Below are 14,770 nucleotides of genomic sequence, written 5' to 3' on the forward strand. Positions count from 1 at the left end.
TCTTTTCCAGGTCCTCCTCCAGCTCTGTAGGCAGCCCGTCATTGTGGAGAGGCTGGTGGAGACTCAGGAACTGCAGTGTCTTATCATTGGGCTCACCACACTATGGGATCAGACAAGTGCCACCTGGAGGCATCAGGCCTCCCGCGTTCTAAAGGCAGTCTCTGCTGTAGCAACAAGCAACACTGTCCAAAGCTTGCTTGGTGAGCTAGCTGAAAATTCTGTTAAACTTTATGGTCCTTTAATGTTGTTTTTATCTATTTAAAGTCGACTCAAAGCCAACAGTGAGACTGAATAAACATGCGAAAGTATTGAAAACATCAGAAAACAGACTGCACTATAAGTGAATAATTAGATATTAATAGAGAAAGGTGTTTGTGCAGAGATATATTTTTAATTCAAATAGGTTGATGGAGAAACACATGGCAACACATTCCAGCATGACGTCTCATAGTACAGATAAAGTAATCGAGGGTTCTGACATACAGGTTTATTTCTGCTTAATTTGCAGAAGCTTTAAGCAATAACTAACGTGATATTTTGACATACGGCTCTGCTATGTAATCATCATTTTATAGCAGTTCAGTAAACATGGGTGAATACAGAGAATTAACGTTTTTATTCAACCACTTGCCATATCTTGGAAAAACAACAGATGTGTGTTTGAAGAAAACATTTTAGTGCCAATATATTCCTTACAATGGAAATTTTGAATGTGTTGAGCAATTACTATGTCACTCACCAAAAACAACAACTCTTTCTTATCAGGTAAAAACTGTGTTCGTTTCTGCATCCAGAACCTGATGAATGTCAGTGCTGATGTCTCAGGACCACTGCTAGCTGAGGTGGCAGTGGCAGTGTTTAGCTTTATTAGAGACACCTATCACATCAATCCAGCCCTCTTCATTGAGTTTGACACCAACAATGGCTATCAGGCCCTTGAGAACATCCTGAAACGGTGAGAAGAAAGGACACAAACTGGAAAAACAAAACAAACAGAATCCACTGTGAGCTTTTTGATTTAGTAATTAATGAGACTTAAAAGGTAGAGTCGGAGAAGCATACAGTACTTGCTTAAAGGTATGAAAAGGAAACAAATTAGATTTTTCCTCTTTGGTTTTTAAGTAAGAGTAAATATGTATTGTTACAAATTAGGTTAATACGTGCATTTAAAGGTTGCAATCATTCATATGAAATTTAATTGTATGCAAATAGTTAATATGTACATTGGCCTACTGTAGACAAATCTTTATTTGTCTTTGCCCATAATTTTACTTTATATTTTTGTCTCTGATGGCACCTTCATAAGCTGTGAAGGTGTGCCTGTGGAACAGTTTCAGCCAGTGGAGGAGTTTCTCACTCTCATTGCTTCGTTTACCCTTCTTGGAAAAACTGAGCTGAAAGTAGTTCTTTGTGTCACCGACCCTCAGCCTCCAGGCTTTAAGTTTGATCCACCACTCACCAAAGGTAGGTCAAGTGTTATTCTCTGGCCACCTTCCCTAATTACGCTTCATTGTACCTTGAGGATAATCCCTGAAACATCCCTTCCAAATGCACGAACTATCTAATTATTATCACCTGCATGGCTCAGCAAAGATGGAGTTGAGGAAGGGAATGGATCCCCCCAGGAGACCACACAGTTCATCTCTCCTTTGCACTTTTGCCCTCACATAACCCTACACGAAAAGCACCACTCCCTTTTCCTGATTTCCCACACACCCTGACTCCCCACACCCCCACTGCTAGCTTGCTGCAGTGCACATCACCCCTTAGGTTAACAGGAAGCTGAGGTGATTATGTCTGGGATGATAAAGTGGAGGCTTACCATCTAACTCTGTTAAGATGCCCCACATCCATTCAGCACTGGCCGACAGCAACCAGCCATCTATCATAGATGCACACACTACTCTATCCAACATTCATAAATAGAGCGTCCATAATAGACACCCATCCAACACACACGCACACACACACACACACACACACAGCATCCATCTATCATGTTGAGGAGTAGATTTCCTTCCAGCAGAGGGACCATGGTCTGCTTTGTGTTCATCTTATTTTGTTGTAATGCAATTTTGATTAAGTGTGAAAATGAATCCTATTACCAATCAGTTACATATTTATTCACAACAAACACAAGTGTGTTTTTGCCCCAAAATGCAAGAATAAATATTTTAAATAAATATTTTTTTAAATATTTTGACAAGGTAGTAAACAAACTCTATCAAGGCAGATCATGCTACTTTTATTTTTCCTTCATGTACATAGTGTTGTTTGTTTTCAATCCATCTATGTATCTATAACTCAATTTGCTTATGCGATTCTATGTGCAATCTGTGTTAAAGTTTTAGAATTTATTGGTTGTCCTTTTTCAATTAAATTAAGTTTGTGACCTTGCTAGAACTATTTTGGATTAACCAAACTCAAAATTGACCTCTTATATAGCTAGGAGACTGAATATAGTTCTGCAGTTCTGTATTACTGCCATAGAGTGGACAAGTTAAGGCAAACAATATGCAGTCTGTATCCTATGCATGTTTGACAAGGCTAAAACCCAAAACCTAACACCTTCCGCTATGGTTTTTCGACTAATATACTACCTGTCTCCAGGTTTTGCAGTAAAAAACCTACAGGCCTTCCACTTGCTGCAGGCTTCCTTCCTGCGTTCCCAGGACTCTATGCTATGTTGCCAGCTTCTTCGAACTCTGCAGACAATATGGGAGAGAGACCCGGCTAATTTCTTCCTCTTGGAGTGGACCGTCCAGTCAATGACCCAGCTGGCTGCCTGCGTGTGGAGTAAACCACTACCTGTCCAAAAAGTTTTCTTTTCACTGGTGGAGATGGTATGACTTCCAGTGGTGACAGCAAAGTCCCTGTGCTGTTTTTTTCTTTGACACATCATGGATAGGTCTGATAAAATCCTGGGTTTCCTACAGGTAGTGATTAAGATGAATTACATCCCTCATGAGACCTTGTGTGCACTGCTGAGTGTGCTGAAGCAGATCTGGGCTGGGACACTGGCTGGAGGGAATACAGGGACGGAGTTTGGAGTGGTGGCTCTAAAGTGTTTTTACAGGTGAGCATTAAGTTATTAATTGGAACTGTTTATGATATTTGTGCTTTTCCCTAAATATACAGTGTAACAGTGTAAATATGATCTTTCTTCTCTGCTTTTTAGGATGACATTGCAAAGTACTATGCTAGCTGAGGTGCTGAGTGATTGGGGTCTGCTGGAGTTACTGCTTGGGGAACTTCGTCGAAGAGCTAAAATTCTCAGGAAGGCTGGGGTTGTCTCTTCTACTCAAATAAGTATGAAGCAGAATATTTATTTTCTCAACATCTGATGTAATATGACTTGTTAGGCCACTAAGGAAAAACAGAGAGTGATTACCTGCAAAACAATGTATCACAACAGTGAACATGGTTGAGCAAAACATCCAGTCACAATTCAGTGCTTTTTTTGTGAGTCGTTAGAAAATAAGATATATGTAGACCTCTGTCCTTGTATTGACCACATGACTAATCTGACAAATTTCACATGTGATTCTTCTCATCTATGTTTCCTCTGTAATTTGGATCTGATGTTCCTGTGCTCTTTAGATCCCCAGCAGCTGCCAAGTGTGGAAAACCATGAGCGATGGCTCACTACTTGTATGCTTCAAGTTGTGTCCGCTCTAACTTTGTGTTCCATCAAAAACACAGGTATACATATTCAGTTATATTTTAATCCATTTTTTTAATTAGAACTCCTTACTCTGTCACCATATGCAATCAGTTTGAGCAGCCTTTGCTGATGTTCACTCAATTTTTGCATTTGTATTCCATATTGTATTCCAGTTTCAGTGCGAGATCTTGGTATGGTCCCTTACATAAAGATCTTCTTGGATGACAGTCAGTATCGAGGCCCGACTCTGAGCATTTTGGAGCAGCTAGCTGAGATTAACCCTGATGAGTTCATGAGTACAACAATTGGAGCCCTTTGCTCCTCTACACAGCAGGAACTTGGGTTGAAGTGGGACCTTTTGCAGGTACCTACATTTTACATGCACTCACAGGCAGCAGGACATATGTCCAGAGACACTCGAACAACAACAGATATGCAGCGATCTCTTCTGAACTGTAAATGTAGTTACTGCTCTACATCAAATCATAACAAATTGTAATGCACTTAAACCATAATAAGCTAGTGAATTTATTTTCTTAGCATGTGGGACCCTGATTAGATTATAGACAAATGCAGATTGATTTGCTAAAACAGGGTTAGCTGTTAACTCTGGACCGATTCGATTAGACGAGCAGCCTTGTGCTGCGGCACTTTGAAGATTACCACCTCTATCAGATCAGTGAATGGGACAGAGATCTAATTAAGCCTAACTAAGTTACACGCCTATTGTATGTGTCCGTTTTTATAGATGGCAGCAAGAAGAGCACTTACTTGCAGTGTGTATTCAACGTGTGTGATTGTGTACATTTAGGCTTGTCTGTGCATGCACGCAGGTGCTTGTGTGTGTTTGTGTGTGTGCGCGCATGTGTTCTTTGTGCTAACATGGTTAAAGTAGGTGGCAATCAGATTGAGTACGACCTGGGTTGGCAAGTGCTGAGAGCTATTGTGATTACTCCAGTTTCAGTTAATCATATTTCTCTCTGCGTTCTGACTCACACATTACCTACCTGATGGATTAGCTCTCTAAATCAAATAAGGCTAATGTTATTTTGTTCTTCTGCAAAAACTAGTTACCAGAAATGATTAATGACGTACCTTATAAGTTTCATCTATTTTTCATGACAATGTTTTAATTAACTAGGAAGATGGTTTTGAAAAGCTGAGGCTTTGAGCAAATTTTTTTATCTATCACAGTACATTCTCTTAGTAAAGTAAAAAGACCCTGCATTGTTGCATACACAATTGGATTCAAGTGTGATTGGTTAATAACAGATGCTCACTGTGCAAAAGGTCATTTTGATTCCTATGTTTTGTATTTCAGTCTGTGCTGAAAGTTCTGGAGAGGCCCAGCAGCTGGGATGCCTTCAGGAAAGCCGGAGGATTTACTGGAATGCTGTCTTTGGTGATCGATTTGGAAGGAGCTCTGTCTGACCCTCCCCAGGCAGAAGTGTGGCGATCCTTGGGGCATCAACCACTGCTGGACCTCATTCTCCTCACTCTCCACATCCTGGCCTTGCCTGTGCATCTTCACACTGTAAATGCTCACCACTTTGAGACTGCGGGCTTTTACGAAAGGCTGGCTGAGGCTCTACTTAATCTGGGCTGCTTTCACACTGAGGGCTATGATGACAAGAAGTGGCATGTAGAACAGAATTCCTGTCCCGAGACTGCAGAGGACAACCAGTCTCCTGTAAATAGCTTCCACCAGTTTGTTGAGTTATCAGAAGCAGTCAAAGCCCCCTGCTTTCCCTCCACCACACCACTGCCAAATCTGCCTATCACCCTTCGGACATGCATAAGGTTTCTGTCTTTTCTTGATCAGTTTGCCACAGGGACATACTCTCCTCAGGTATTAAGTTTGGGACTAGAACCTGTGGATACATGTGAGGAACATAAAGAGAAACTGCATGGACCAACAGGGCCGTCCAGAAGTAAAGCACCCAGTATTTCCACAGTTTGCACAGAGTCTCAGGACGGGTGAATATTTCTAGCCATTTATAAAATGGCAGGATTCCTATAAGATGAATTTTCTCTGCATTAAAATCTAAACTGTGGTGATGACTGTGTATGTGATCTTTAATATAACGACACATTATTTTCTTTGTGTCTTTTGTTGCTTGAATTACAGGTTCACCTGCAATCATGTTATTCTTCATCCAGGAGCAATTCGAGTTTTGATTACTCTCCTTCCAACTGTGTTTACACCCAGAGACCCACAGGTACAGTACCTTCCTACACTGAAAATGTTACATTTCCTAGGTCTGTATAATAAATGAAAGGGCCCTAATATGATAAATATTTCTTTCCTAGCTCTCTATGGAGGTCCAGTTATCCCTGGTGCACCATATCCTGGCCATCATCAAAACTGAGCAAAACCGCCAGGTATTGTGTGAGGGTGGGGTGGTCTCCACAATCTTGACCTGCTGTAAGAGTATGCTGCTGGCACCAAACCACCCTTTACATTTACCTGTTACACGTATCTTGGAGAAGCTCACCTCCCAGGCCATCACACATTCAGACTTCAGGTCAGACAGTTGGACTCTGAGGTCCAAAAGAGTACATTTTACTGTTTCAGTGTAGAAGAAGAAACTTTATCTGTTTTAATGGAAAGAAGTTACTGTAACTGACGTGCATTCCCTTTTCCTTCTCAGAAAGTTCCTGTGTTTAGGAGATCCTCTTATGTGTTTGGCTGACAGAATGGCAATGCAGTCACAAATAGAAACTCCTGTAGCAAATGGTACATATTTATTTTGTGACAAAGACTATCTTAATGATGTTTCCTATATTCAAAACAAAAACAGAAAACAGGTCACACATTGGATTTTGCATGTGTTGTTACAGGTCACAGTACAGAGGCAGAGGCTTCACTGGGATCATCTGTAAAGACGCTAAAGCGCCAATTCAGCTTGTTAAAGTCTACAGCTTGCAGTGAATCATCTGTTGGTTCTGCCATCCCTGTTCATCAGATCATCAGTCTGGTTTCCATGACGTCACCACGCACCTTCAGACCACACAGAGTCGCCTCCTCACCTGCTTTTGTAGAGTTTGACATGAGTGAGAGTGGATATGGGTAAGTCCCTCTTTTTCTGTGTTTCTACGTAGTCCTGTCATTCGAACTAGAGTAGACTAGATAAAAGTTATTGCTAATAAAAATATTAAGGAAATGTAAAGGCATTATTCATTTGCTAATTCCACTGCATTTGACTACGCTTTACAGCTGCCTTTTCCTACCTACGCTGGCTACAGTAAGAGGTGTGACTGCTGATACAATCTCAACGGGTGGAATCGGAGGAGGTAATTGATAAATGTAAACATTTAATACTCATATATATACGAACAAATATAAATACAGTGTCTGATCATCTCTTTCTCTCTGTGTTTTAGAGTGCCGGGGTTTTCCCCCTACAGCAGGTCTGTCATTTTCCTGCTGGTTCCAGATCAACAGGTTCAGTTCAGCCTGTGACTCCCACCCAATTCGTCTACTATCAGTGGTTCGCCACATGTCACGCACTGAACAACAGTACATCTGTCTGTCAATTTCTTTCTCAGCCTACGATGGCTGTCTTGTCATTTCCACAGAGGAGGAAGCATTTACATACCTAGGTAAGAGCAAGTCTGGCCAATACTTGAACTTTTGATACTGAAGAAATTAGAACCATTTGTTTAGCTTTCTAGCTTTCCTTTTCAGCTGTGAATAATGTGTGAATAGGTAGGCAATAGGCATATCATTAGTTTATGCAGAGATTGACTGAATGTCTTTCTCCATGTTCTTACAGATATGTTGGAGCCAGAAGTTTCTACTCCTACATCTTTGTCTACATCACTGAGGTTCCGCTGCTCCACCATGCTGGTTCCAGGTCAGTGGCATCATCTAGTCGTGGTCATGGCCAAAGATGTGAAGAAGAGCTGCATGACCTCAGCATACATAAATGGCAAGGCAGTGGGGACAGGAAAGGTATGCCAAGAGGAAATAAACTAAGAAATTGTAATAGGAACCAATTCTAAGTCTAATGTGGCATTTATGTATTCATGTAGATGAGATATATTCAACCCTTTCCTGGTCACTATGTTGCCATGGACCCAACATCTGTGATTGATGTATATGGACTGATAGGAACACCACCTCTCTGGAAGGAGCATGCTGCTCTAGTGTGGCGAGTAGGTCCTTCTTACCTTTTCGAAGAGGCTTTAAGTCCTGATGCTGTGGATTTACTTTACAAACAAGGCACTGGCTACCTGGGCAACTTCCTGGCTCTGCGCAATATAGGTGAGTCACAAGCTCTTAAGCAAGAATTTCTCAAGATTTTGTTTAGCTTCAGCAAATCATCTTGAATAGGAGCTTTTGATGCTTGCTTTATTTTGTGGTGTATTTGGAGTAACATGTTTTTCTTTAAATTCGTTAGTGTATATTATAGTTCATTGATTGAGCAGTACTTTTTTTAAATGTGTATGTGTCTTTCCCCCTTGTAATGGCATGCAGGAAGTTATGTATTCACTTGCACTGTGTGGATTGTGTGCATGTACCCCACCCCTTGACACCTAGTAAAGGCTCTAGCCCCCCACAACCCTGAACAAGATAAGCAGCTACAGATAACGGATGGATGGATGATTAACCCCATGATTGTGATGACATTTCTACTAATGACCTGTGTTGTCTCATCTCTGTTTGCCCAGGTCATAATCAACATCCTGAGTACTTCCCTCACAGGTTGGTTCCTGAAGAGAGAATCTCATTTGGCATCAACCCAGCAATTTCTACAGTAACAACTGTTGTGCAGATCAGGGAGGATTATAGTGAGGTGGACTGCAGACTGATTGCTAAAGAGGTAAGGTGAGTTTATGGTGAACTTATCTGTTTGTTGTTTTTGTAGCAGTAATTGTGTCTAATTACAGATGGGGATAACATCTCGAGATCACTCCACCCCTGTTTTCCTTGCTCGAAATATTAGCCAGCACCTGAATGGTACAGCTCGTACCATAGGTGCAGCCCTGATTGGACATTTTGGTAAATAATAAAAATAAGTTGAAATGGTTAATTGTGCTTTAGTTGATTCTTGCAGGCACTGGTAAGCTAATGGCTTATTCTTTATAGGTGTGCGTACGTTCACACCAAGCAGTGCATCCAATGGTTTCCTGTATGTTGGTGGGCCTGCAGTTGTTCTCAGTCTAATTGCGATGGCACCAGATGACAGCTCTCTGTATGCAGCAGTTAAAGTTCTTCTTTCTGTGCTGGAGACCAATTCTGCCATGCAGCAGGAAATGAACCGCATCAATGGATATAAGGTCTGCTGGATCATGGTTCAAATAATTATAGTAACTACAAATGATATATTATCAGATATAATTACATGAAATACTTCCTGTTCCTAATGTTTTTACATTTAATTTGTGTACTTGTAGCTCCTAGCTTTCCTGCTGAAGATGAAGAACAGTTTGATGAGCCACAGAACCTTTCAGTTGGTTCTGAATCTTTCAAGTTCAGTGGAGCTGAGCTCTGGGCCTAGTTTCCTACAGAACATACCGGCATTCCAGGCCCTTCTTTGTGACCTGGAGGCAAGCATCCAAATTTGCGCTTAAGCGCTTAGGGATTGTCGTGAAATGTTTATGTCCCAGCATTTATTTGCAGTTTTTTATTTTTATTTTATCTGAAAATGTCATTATACCATGTTTTCAGGTATGGCAGAACACCTCAGATAATCTTGACCTTTCAGTTCTGAACCACTTTGCTGAAATCCTGAAATCCTCAAGGTAAATTCCCTTTATTAGCGTGTGACCAGACCGAACCAAATATGTCAAGGCTGCAGTCGAATGTGTTATTAGCTCACATGCCAGGTTACAGAACACAATGAGGCTCTTGTTCAGGATTAGCAGCAGACTTTATTGGCTGCTCTGTCAACATCTACTCTACAGCAGCTTCTCGTCAATATATTAGAAATAGTTGAGAGAATGTTCCTAGGAATCAGTCACAGTAGCCAAAGAGAAGGGCATGACTGAACATGTGTATGGATTGCTGAACTAGATTTTCTCTCTAGGGGAACATATTGTAGTTGATCCCATTACTCTGTGTTTCCCTCTGTATCTTCAATAGTGACAGCATGAGTGCAACAGTCATGCACACTATGGGCCTGCTACCAAAACTGCTGTTTGAGCTTTCTGATCCTGCTGTGAATATTCATAAGGTTAAGATCATTTCTTGTGTCATCACATCCCTCCTAAAAGCTCATTTCACCCCTCTGGACATGAACAGGTACTTTTTTGGGAATACTTCAGCAACAGTTAAAGTGTTCCTGTCATACACTTTCAAGATACTGGATTGATTAGGGTTTTAAGAAATAGGTCTATTTTAAAATGTGTTGTTTTGTTTGGTCAGACTTGGACTCTTCCTGATCTACACACTTCCTCCTCTTAGTAACATGACTGAAGGGAAAGAGATATCTGACCCTGATCTTTTACAGGACACGCCAGGTACACCATGTAATATGCAACCACACATTCTGCAGTGCATTACATGTCCCACTGATGATGCAAACTGTTACACATACTGACCTACACTTGTCCTCTTTGTGCTATAGTTCAGAGTTCTGATCCAGCCAACCTCATCTGGATTCGCAACCAGCTGTTACTAGCCCTTTGCGAAATCCTCGCAAGCTCAGACAGCCTTATAATCAAAAAGTGAGTAGCATCTGTTACAGTTTTGCTAAAAACAAACTTGAACAAAAACACATTCTCTCAGTATTTGATGTGCCATGATGTTGTGGCAGAAACTTTAACTAAATCTCTGTTGTGTTCTTAACCCACTAGTCAACAGAAGGCCTTATTTGATTCCCTGGGCAATGATTGGTTCCTGCTCTTCCTTCAGCCCCACCTTCACCATTCCACTTTGAAGCTGGGTCTGGTCCTGCTTACACACTTTTTGTCAAGTCCCTGCCAGCAGAGCCAATTCAGAGAGGGGGTGCTTCCAGGAACACTGATACTGGGCATGGAGGACCCTTTTTCTGTCATAGGTACATGAAGTTATAACATTTACACATGAAGTTTCAAAATAATTCAATTATGTTATTTCGCCTCTTTTGGTAAAATAATGTTAAGATGATACAAAGTTATTTTAATATTTTTACACAACATTACAATTCTAAAAGCCTCAACGTGACTTGACATTATATGGATATTATTTCTTTATTTTAATTATGTGATAGATATTGTTTTTAGACATGTCTGTTAGAATATTTTAAATGCCTTACTTTGTTTCAATTAGCTTCCATTATTTATTTCCTGCCTTGTCCCCAGACAACCTTCAAGCCCATTCTTGGTCTTATGAGTGCCCTACCACCACATGTCCAGGGTTTGATGTTCTGCAGGGGCTGCTGGCCAGACACTCTCACCTACCTCAGGTCTATGAAGCCATGGCTGCTGTGCTAGTGGGAATGAAGGCCAGCCACACTGCAGGTGGAAAGGTGCGTAAATTGTCACTGTAAAAATCATCTTTTCATAATGCATAATATCATAATGCTGTCAATATGTACCCACAGGTGCATTTGGATGATGTCCTGCAGTCACTGATTGACAGTCAATTGGAAACTCCTGCTCAGCAGCTCTGTACTGAAGCCGCTACAATACAACTGGAGTTAGTCAAAGTCATCATCACCCAGGTAAGAATGTACCAACCTTACGTCTTCTCAGAATTTGTAATCACAAATTAATAACGTGTACTTTTTTCTTTTGTTTTAACAGCCTGTTCTACCAACAAATGACATGTCAGGCACTGATGCATCATGGGAGGTGCAGATCACAGCAAGTGTGATGCAGTTCTTTTGTCTTCTCCATAGCCTTCGGCCAAGAGACCCACTATGGGCATCTCCAGAGTTCCTCCATGCACTTGCCGGAGTTGTGTATCCAGTTTGTTCAGAGGTTTGTAGGTTTGTGTGTTTCACTGGATTTATCAAACTACACAGAGCAGCTCTCATCTCTTTGGTCTTATTCACTGGTCTCATCACTGCTTTCAGGGTGTCAGTGAGTTGTGTCTAATGAGTGACAGTGAGGACACATTTAGGAGTCATCAAGCAAGAAAGCCAGTGTGTGACTTTATCCGAATACTGCTAATGGACAGTCTTCTTAATGTTTCTGCCAACACCAGCATGCCTCCATTTGTTCTGCTGCTAGAGGTGAGTCTGGGCACAGACACATTAATAAAACAAAGCTATAAATGTTGCAAAGCTCTCATTTCGCCAGAAGGTGACACTCTTTGCTCAGTTACTGAAGAGGGCAAAGCAAAGGTAATGTAGATAAATCATTCAACACTATTACAGAGAGAACACCAGTACACAAGACATACAGATTTATGAATACCGTAAATCCCTGTTAGGTGTTCCCCCCTCTGTCAGACATAACACAACAACATTTACTTGAATTGGTTCTTTGTTTGTTAAAAACAGTGATGCTTTATGCTTGCTAACTAATACATTATATATATATATACTACAGTTCTCTCCTGATGGTGCATCACTTGAACAGAGACAGAGTTTCCAGACTGAGCTGCTGGAGTTGATCATGGACATCATCCACATTTTGAGCCATGAGGGAGAAAACAGCACTCATTTCAACTCATCAGGTAGATATACAATGCATGGTTTTCCTATAGCTTAAACTGGCTTAATAATGTCAGAAAATGATTTTATCTCTTATAAGCGTGTGTTTATTGTGTTTCTAAGACTCACAAAATCAGAGCCCAGAGGGACAGGTTGGTACATTGATGGAGAACGTGATCCTCTTCAGTAAGACTCTGCTGCAGAAACTTTACAGTGGAACATTCTTGGGAGACTCAGAGGGTTTGCTCAACTTCTTTGCAGATCAGATTGGCGTGGTGAGATGGGAACACAAACACTTACATGAAGTCTTGGACATAAACCTCATCTAACTTTTTATTCCTTAACTCTGCAAATTTTTTATTGTGTAAATTGAAAGATAATGTAACCCATGCCATGTAAACTGTTAGTTTAAACCAATGCAAGTTCTGTATTCTGAAAATGTCAAATCTGTATTCTCAGAATAAAATAGTTGTGTATTTTAGTTTTATGCCAACTGATAACTAATGCATCCTAATACCTATAGGCTCTGGAGAAAGGCCAAACACAGAAAGAGAAGATAGTGTCAGCCCTCTACTCATGCACCAATAAAGTTCTTCTATACTACTTGTCTCAACCGCGAAATTCCCAAGAAGAAAAGGAAGGGATCATCAGGGTGTTACACACCTTCATGGAATACTGGGATGTGTTCATGGCAACCTACAATGCAAATGTGAACTTTATTATGTGCCTACTGCATTGTCTATTGCTGATACGATCTGGCAGGTAAGGATAAATCTAAAACTCTAAATGCACACCAAAACATGTTGTTGAAAGCTGGGTTTTAATGGTAATTCAACCATTGACACTGTTTTGTAGCTTCCCCGAAGGTTTTGGATGTGGGACCCAAAAAGCTCACAAGAGGAAAGCTTTTTCGCATTGGTTTGCTTACAAAACAAGACAATCCACTGGCTTCAGTAACAGAGCAGACATTACGACAGGTATGAGGACCATCATATATGATGGTTAGACATTTTTTTGGATGTTACATATTCTAAAGGTTTGCTGGGTCATAATTTTGAATATGTGTGTATGTATGTGTGTATGCGTTTGTGTGTTATTAGATGACACAGAACTAGTGTCGTTAGTGGAGGCCTGCTGGTCAAAGGTCATGATGGAGAGGCAACACACGCTTGAGGAAACCTACAAAATAGAGATCTCAGCAAGCCATACAGCAGAGACAGGGCCTGTCAGCATGAGTGACATCAGCCCTCTGTGGGAGGAGACGGCACACAAATCCTGGCTCTTACACATAGGTTAGCTCTGACCATATTAATAGCTGCAGGAGAAGATGCCTGATTGTTCTTAAATTTTAAACTTGCTTTGTCTTTAAAATATCTTCTTAGAGTCTCAGAAGAAAAAGATGGCCAGTAGTTCTCAGAAGAAGTTTGATATGATCAGCAGTGCTGTTCGTTCAGCTTTGGGCATCTTAGGAAAAGAGTCAGTAACAGTAGAGGTAAACACACTACAATACTCATGTGTTCTCTTTTTCTCACAGGACATGTCAGAGAGATGTGTGTACTTGTTGCTGTCATCCCCTTTGAGCAGTGTGAGGTCATTACCTTTGCACAGGTGCCCCTGCATCCCAGAACACTGTGACCAAACCCATCCCAAAGTCTCCGCTGTTCTTGTGCTGTGGGCTGTCCAACCCTGTGGGGGTGTTTGATTATTTCTTTAAATGGATTTGGATTATCACAGCTGATTGCCCCTGAGTGGGCATAGTAATTGATATCTGTTAGGCCTATCCATGGGAACACTCAGTACAAAACACTGTTTGCTGCTGAAGGTTAAAGACGCATTTATTGTTGTTTTTCCCCCGAAACACGTGGCCCACATCATTAGTTCCCCCACAACGCTTAAGACATCGAGCCATCTGGAGCAGGGAGCGGGGACATATTACTCAGGCACACAGGCATGAAATTACCGCGTCTGTGTGTCTGTCTCAACCCCACAAAGTCTGTGTGTTCTTGTTTGTGCACATCTCTTGCCCACAGAAATCGGGTTGGCAATTATAGTGGTACCAATCTGATGAAAACATTATTCATTTGATGTTATTCTTTATCATATCAGTCTTTGACAGGCTATCAGAGAGGGTGATGAATTGTTTTTCCATCTGAGAAACAGGGAAGAAGAGGGAGGGACATTGGCCTTCTACCTCTCTGCAGTGTTGCACCACCTCCCTCTGACTATGTTGCAGCATGCAGCAAGTGTTTTTAAAAAATAACAATCATATAATCAGTAATGGTCAGCAAGTGTGCTCATTTTTCCCTTCATCCTCATGAAGAAACAAGTGAGTCATTCATAATTTCTAGATCATCAACTTATGACCTTTATTTGGCAAATTGTGAGCTTATAGGAAGTCTCTTTTCAGTCACTGGATCCATTAAAATGCATTTCTACAGAGTAATGAGCATAGTTTCTGTGTCTCAGATATCTACTTTTATTGAACCAAAAAATGGGGTTTTAAAGCCTACTGTAGGTAATG

General features: G+C 41.0%; 1 protein-coding gene across 4 annotated transcripts in view; it reads left to right on the forward strand.

The window, feature by feature from the left end:
• wdfy4 (WDFY family member 4) overlaps positions 1-14,770 on the forward strand; it is a 38,795-nt gene that overhangs the window by 5,028 nt on the left and 18,997 nt on the right. For 3 of the 4 annotated variants that reach the window (XM_067521312.1, XM_067521337.1, XM_067521320.1), the window contains exons 6-41: positions 11-200; positions 766-955; positions 1,307-1,464; positions 2,611-2,843; positions 2,937-3,076; positions 3,179-3,309; positions 3,601-3,702; positions 3,838-4,028; positions 4,986-5,641; positions 5,793-5,883; positions 5,975-6,189; positions 6,316-6,401; positions 6,506-6,734; positions 6,882-6,958; positions 7,049-7,267; positions 7,441-7,619; positions 7,700-7,931; positions 8,339-8,490; positions 8,558-8,669; positions 8,757-8,947; positions 9,065-9,217; positions 9,339-9,412; positions 9,753-9,911; positions 10,035-10,129; positions 10,237-10,336; positions 10,466-10,668; positions 10,952-11,118; positions 11,194-11,313; positions 11,396-11,572; positions 11,668-11,826; positions 12,146-12,272; positions 12,373-12,524; positions 12,773-13,011; positions 13,105-13,226; positions 13,350-13,541; positions 13,632-13,741. In XM_067521312.1, the coding sequence (XP_067377413.1) occupies positions 11-200; positions 766-955; positions 1,307-1,464; positions 2,611-2,843; positions 2,937-3,076; positions 3,179-3,309; positions 3,601-3,702; positions 3,838-4,028; positions 4,986-5,641; positions 5,793-5,883; positions 5,975-6,189; positions 6,316-6,401; positions 6,506-6,734; positions 6,882-6,958; positions 7,049-7,267; positions 7,441-7,619; positions 7,700-7,931; positions 8,339-8,490; positions 8,558-8,669; positions 8,757-8,947; positions 9,065-9,217; positions 9,339-9,412; positions 9,753-9,911; positions 10,035-10,129; positions 10,237-10,336; positions 10,466-10,668; positions 10,952-11,118; positions 11,194-11,313; positions 11,396-11,572; positions 11,668-11,826; positions 12,146-12,272; positions 12,373-12,524; positions 12,773-13,011; positions 13,105-13,226; positions 13,350-13,541; positions 13,632-13,741 (6,123 nt within the window). The remainder of the gene's footprint in view (positions 1-10; positions 201-765; positions 956-1,306; positions 1,465-2,610; positions 2,844-2,936; positions 3,077-3,178; positions 3,310-3,600; positions 3,703-3,837; positions 4,029-4,985; positions 5,642-5,792; positions 5,884-5,974; positions 6,190-6,315; positions 6,402-6,505; positions 6,735-6,881; positions 6,959-7,048; positions 7,268-7,440; positions 7,620-7,699; positions 7,932-8,338; positions 8,491-8,557; positions 8,670-8,756; positions 8,948-9,064; positions 9,218-9,338; positions 9,413-9,752; positions 9,912-10,034; positions 10,130-10,236; positions 10,337-10,465; positions 10,669-10,951; positions 11,119-11,193; positions 11,314-11,395; positions 11,573-11,667; positions 11,827-12,145; positions 12,273-12,372; positions 12,525-12,772; positions 13,012-13,104; positions 13,227-13,349; positions 13,542-13,631; positions 13,742-14,770) is intronic. The other variant, XM_067521328.1, reaches the window with a different exon arrangement.

Source organism: Channa argus, chromosome 1 (genome assembly GCF_033026475.1).
Source record: "Channa argus isolate prfri chromosome 1, Channa argus male v1.0, whole genome shotgun sequence".
NCBI lineage: Eukaryota > Metazoa > Chordata > Actinopteri > Anabantiformes > Channidae > Channa > Channa argus.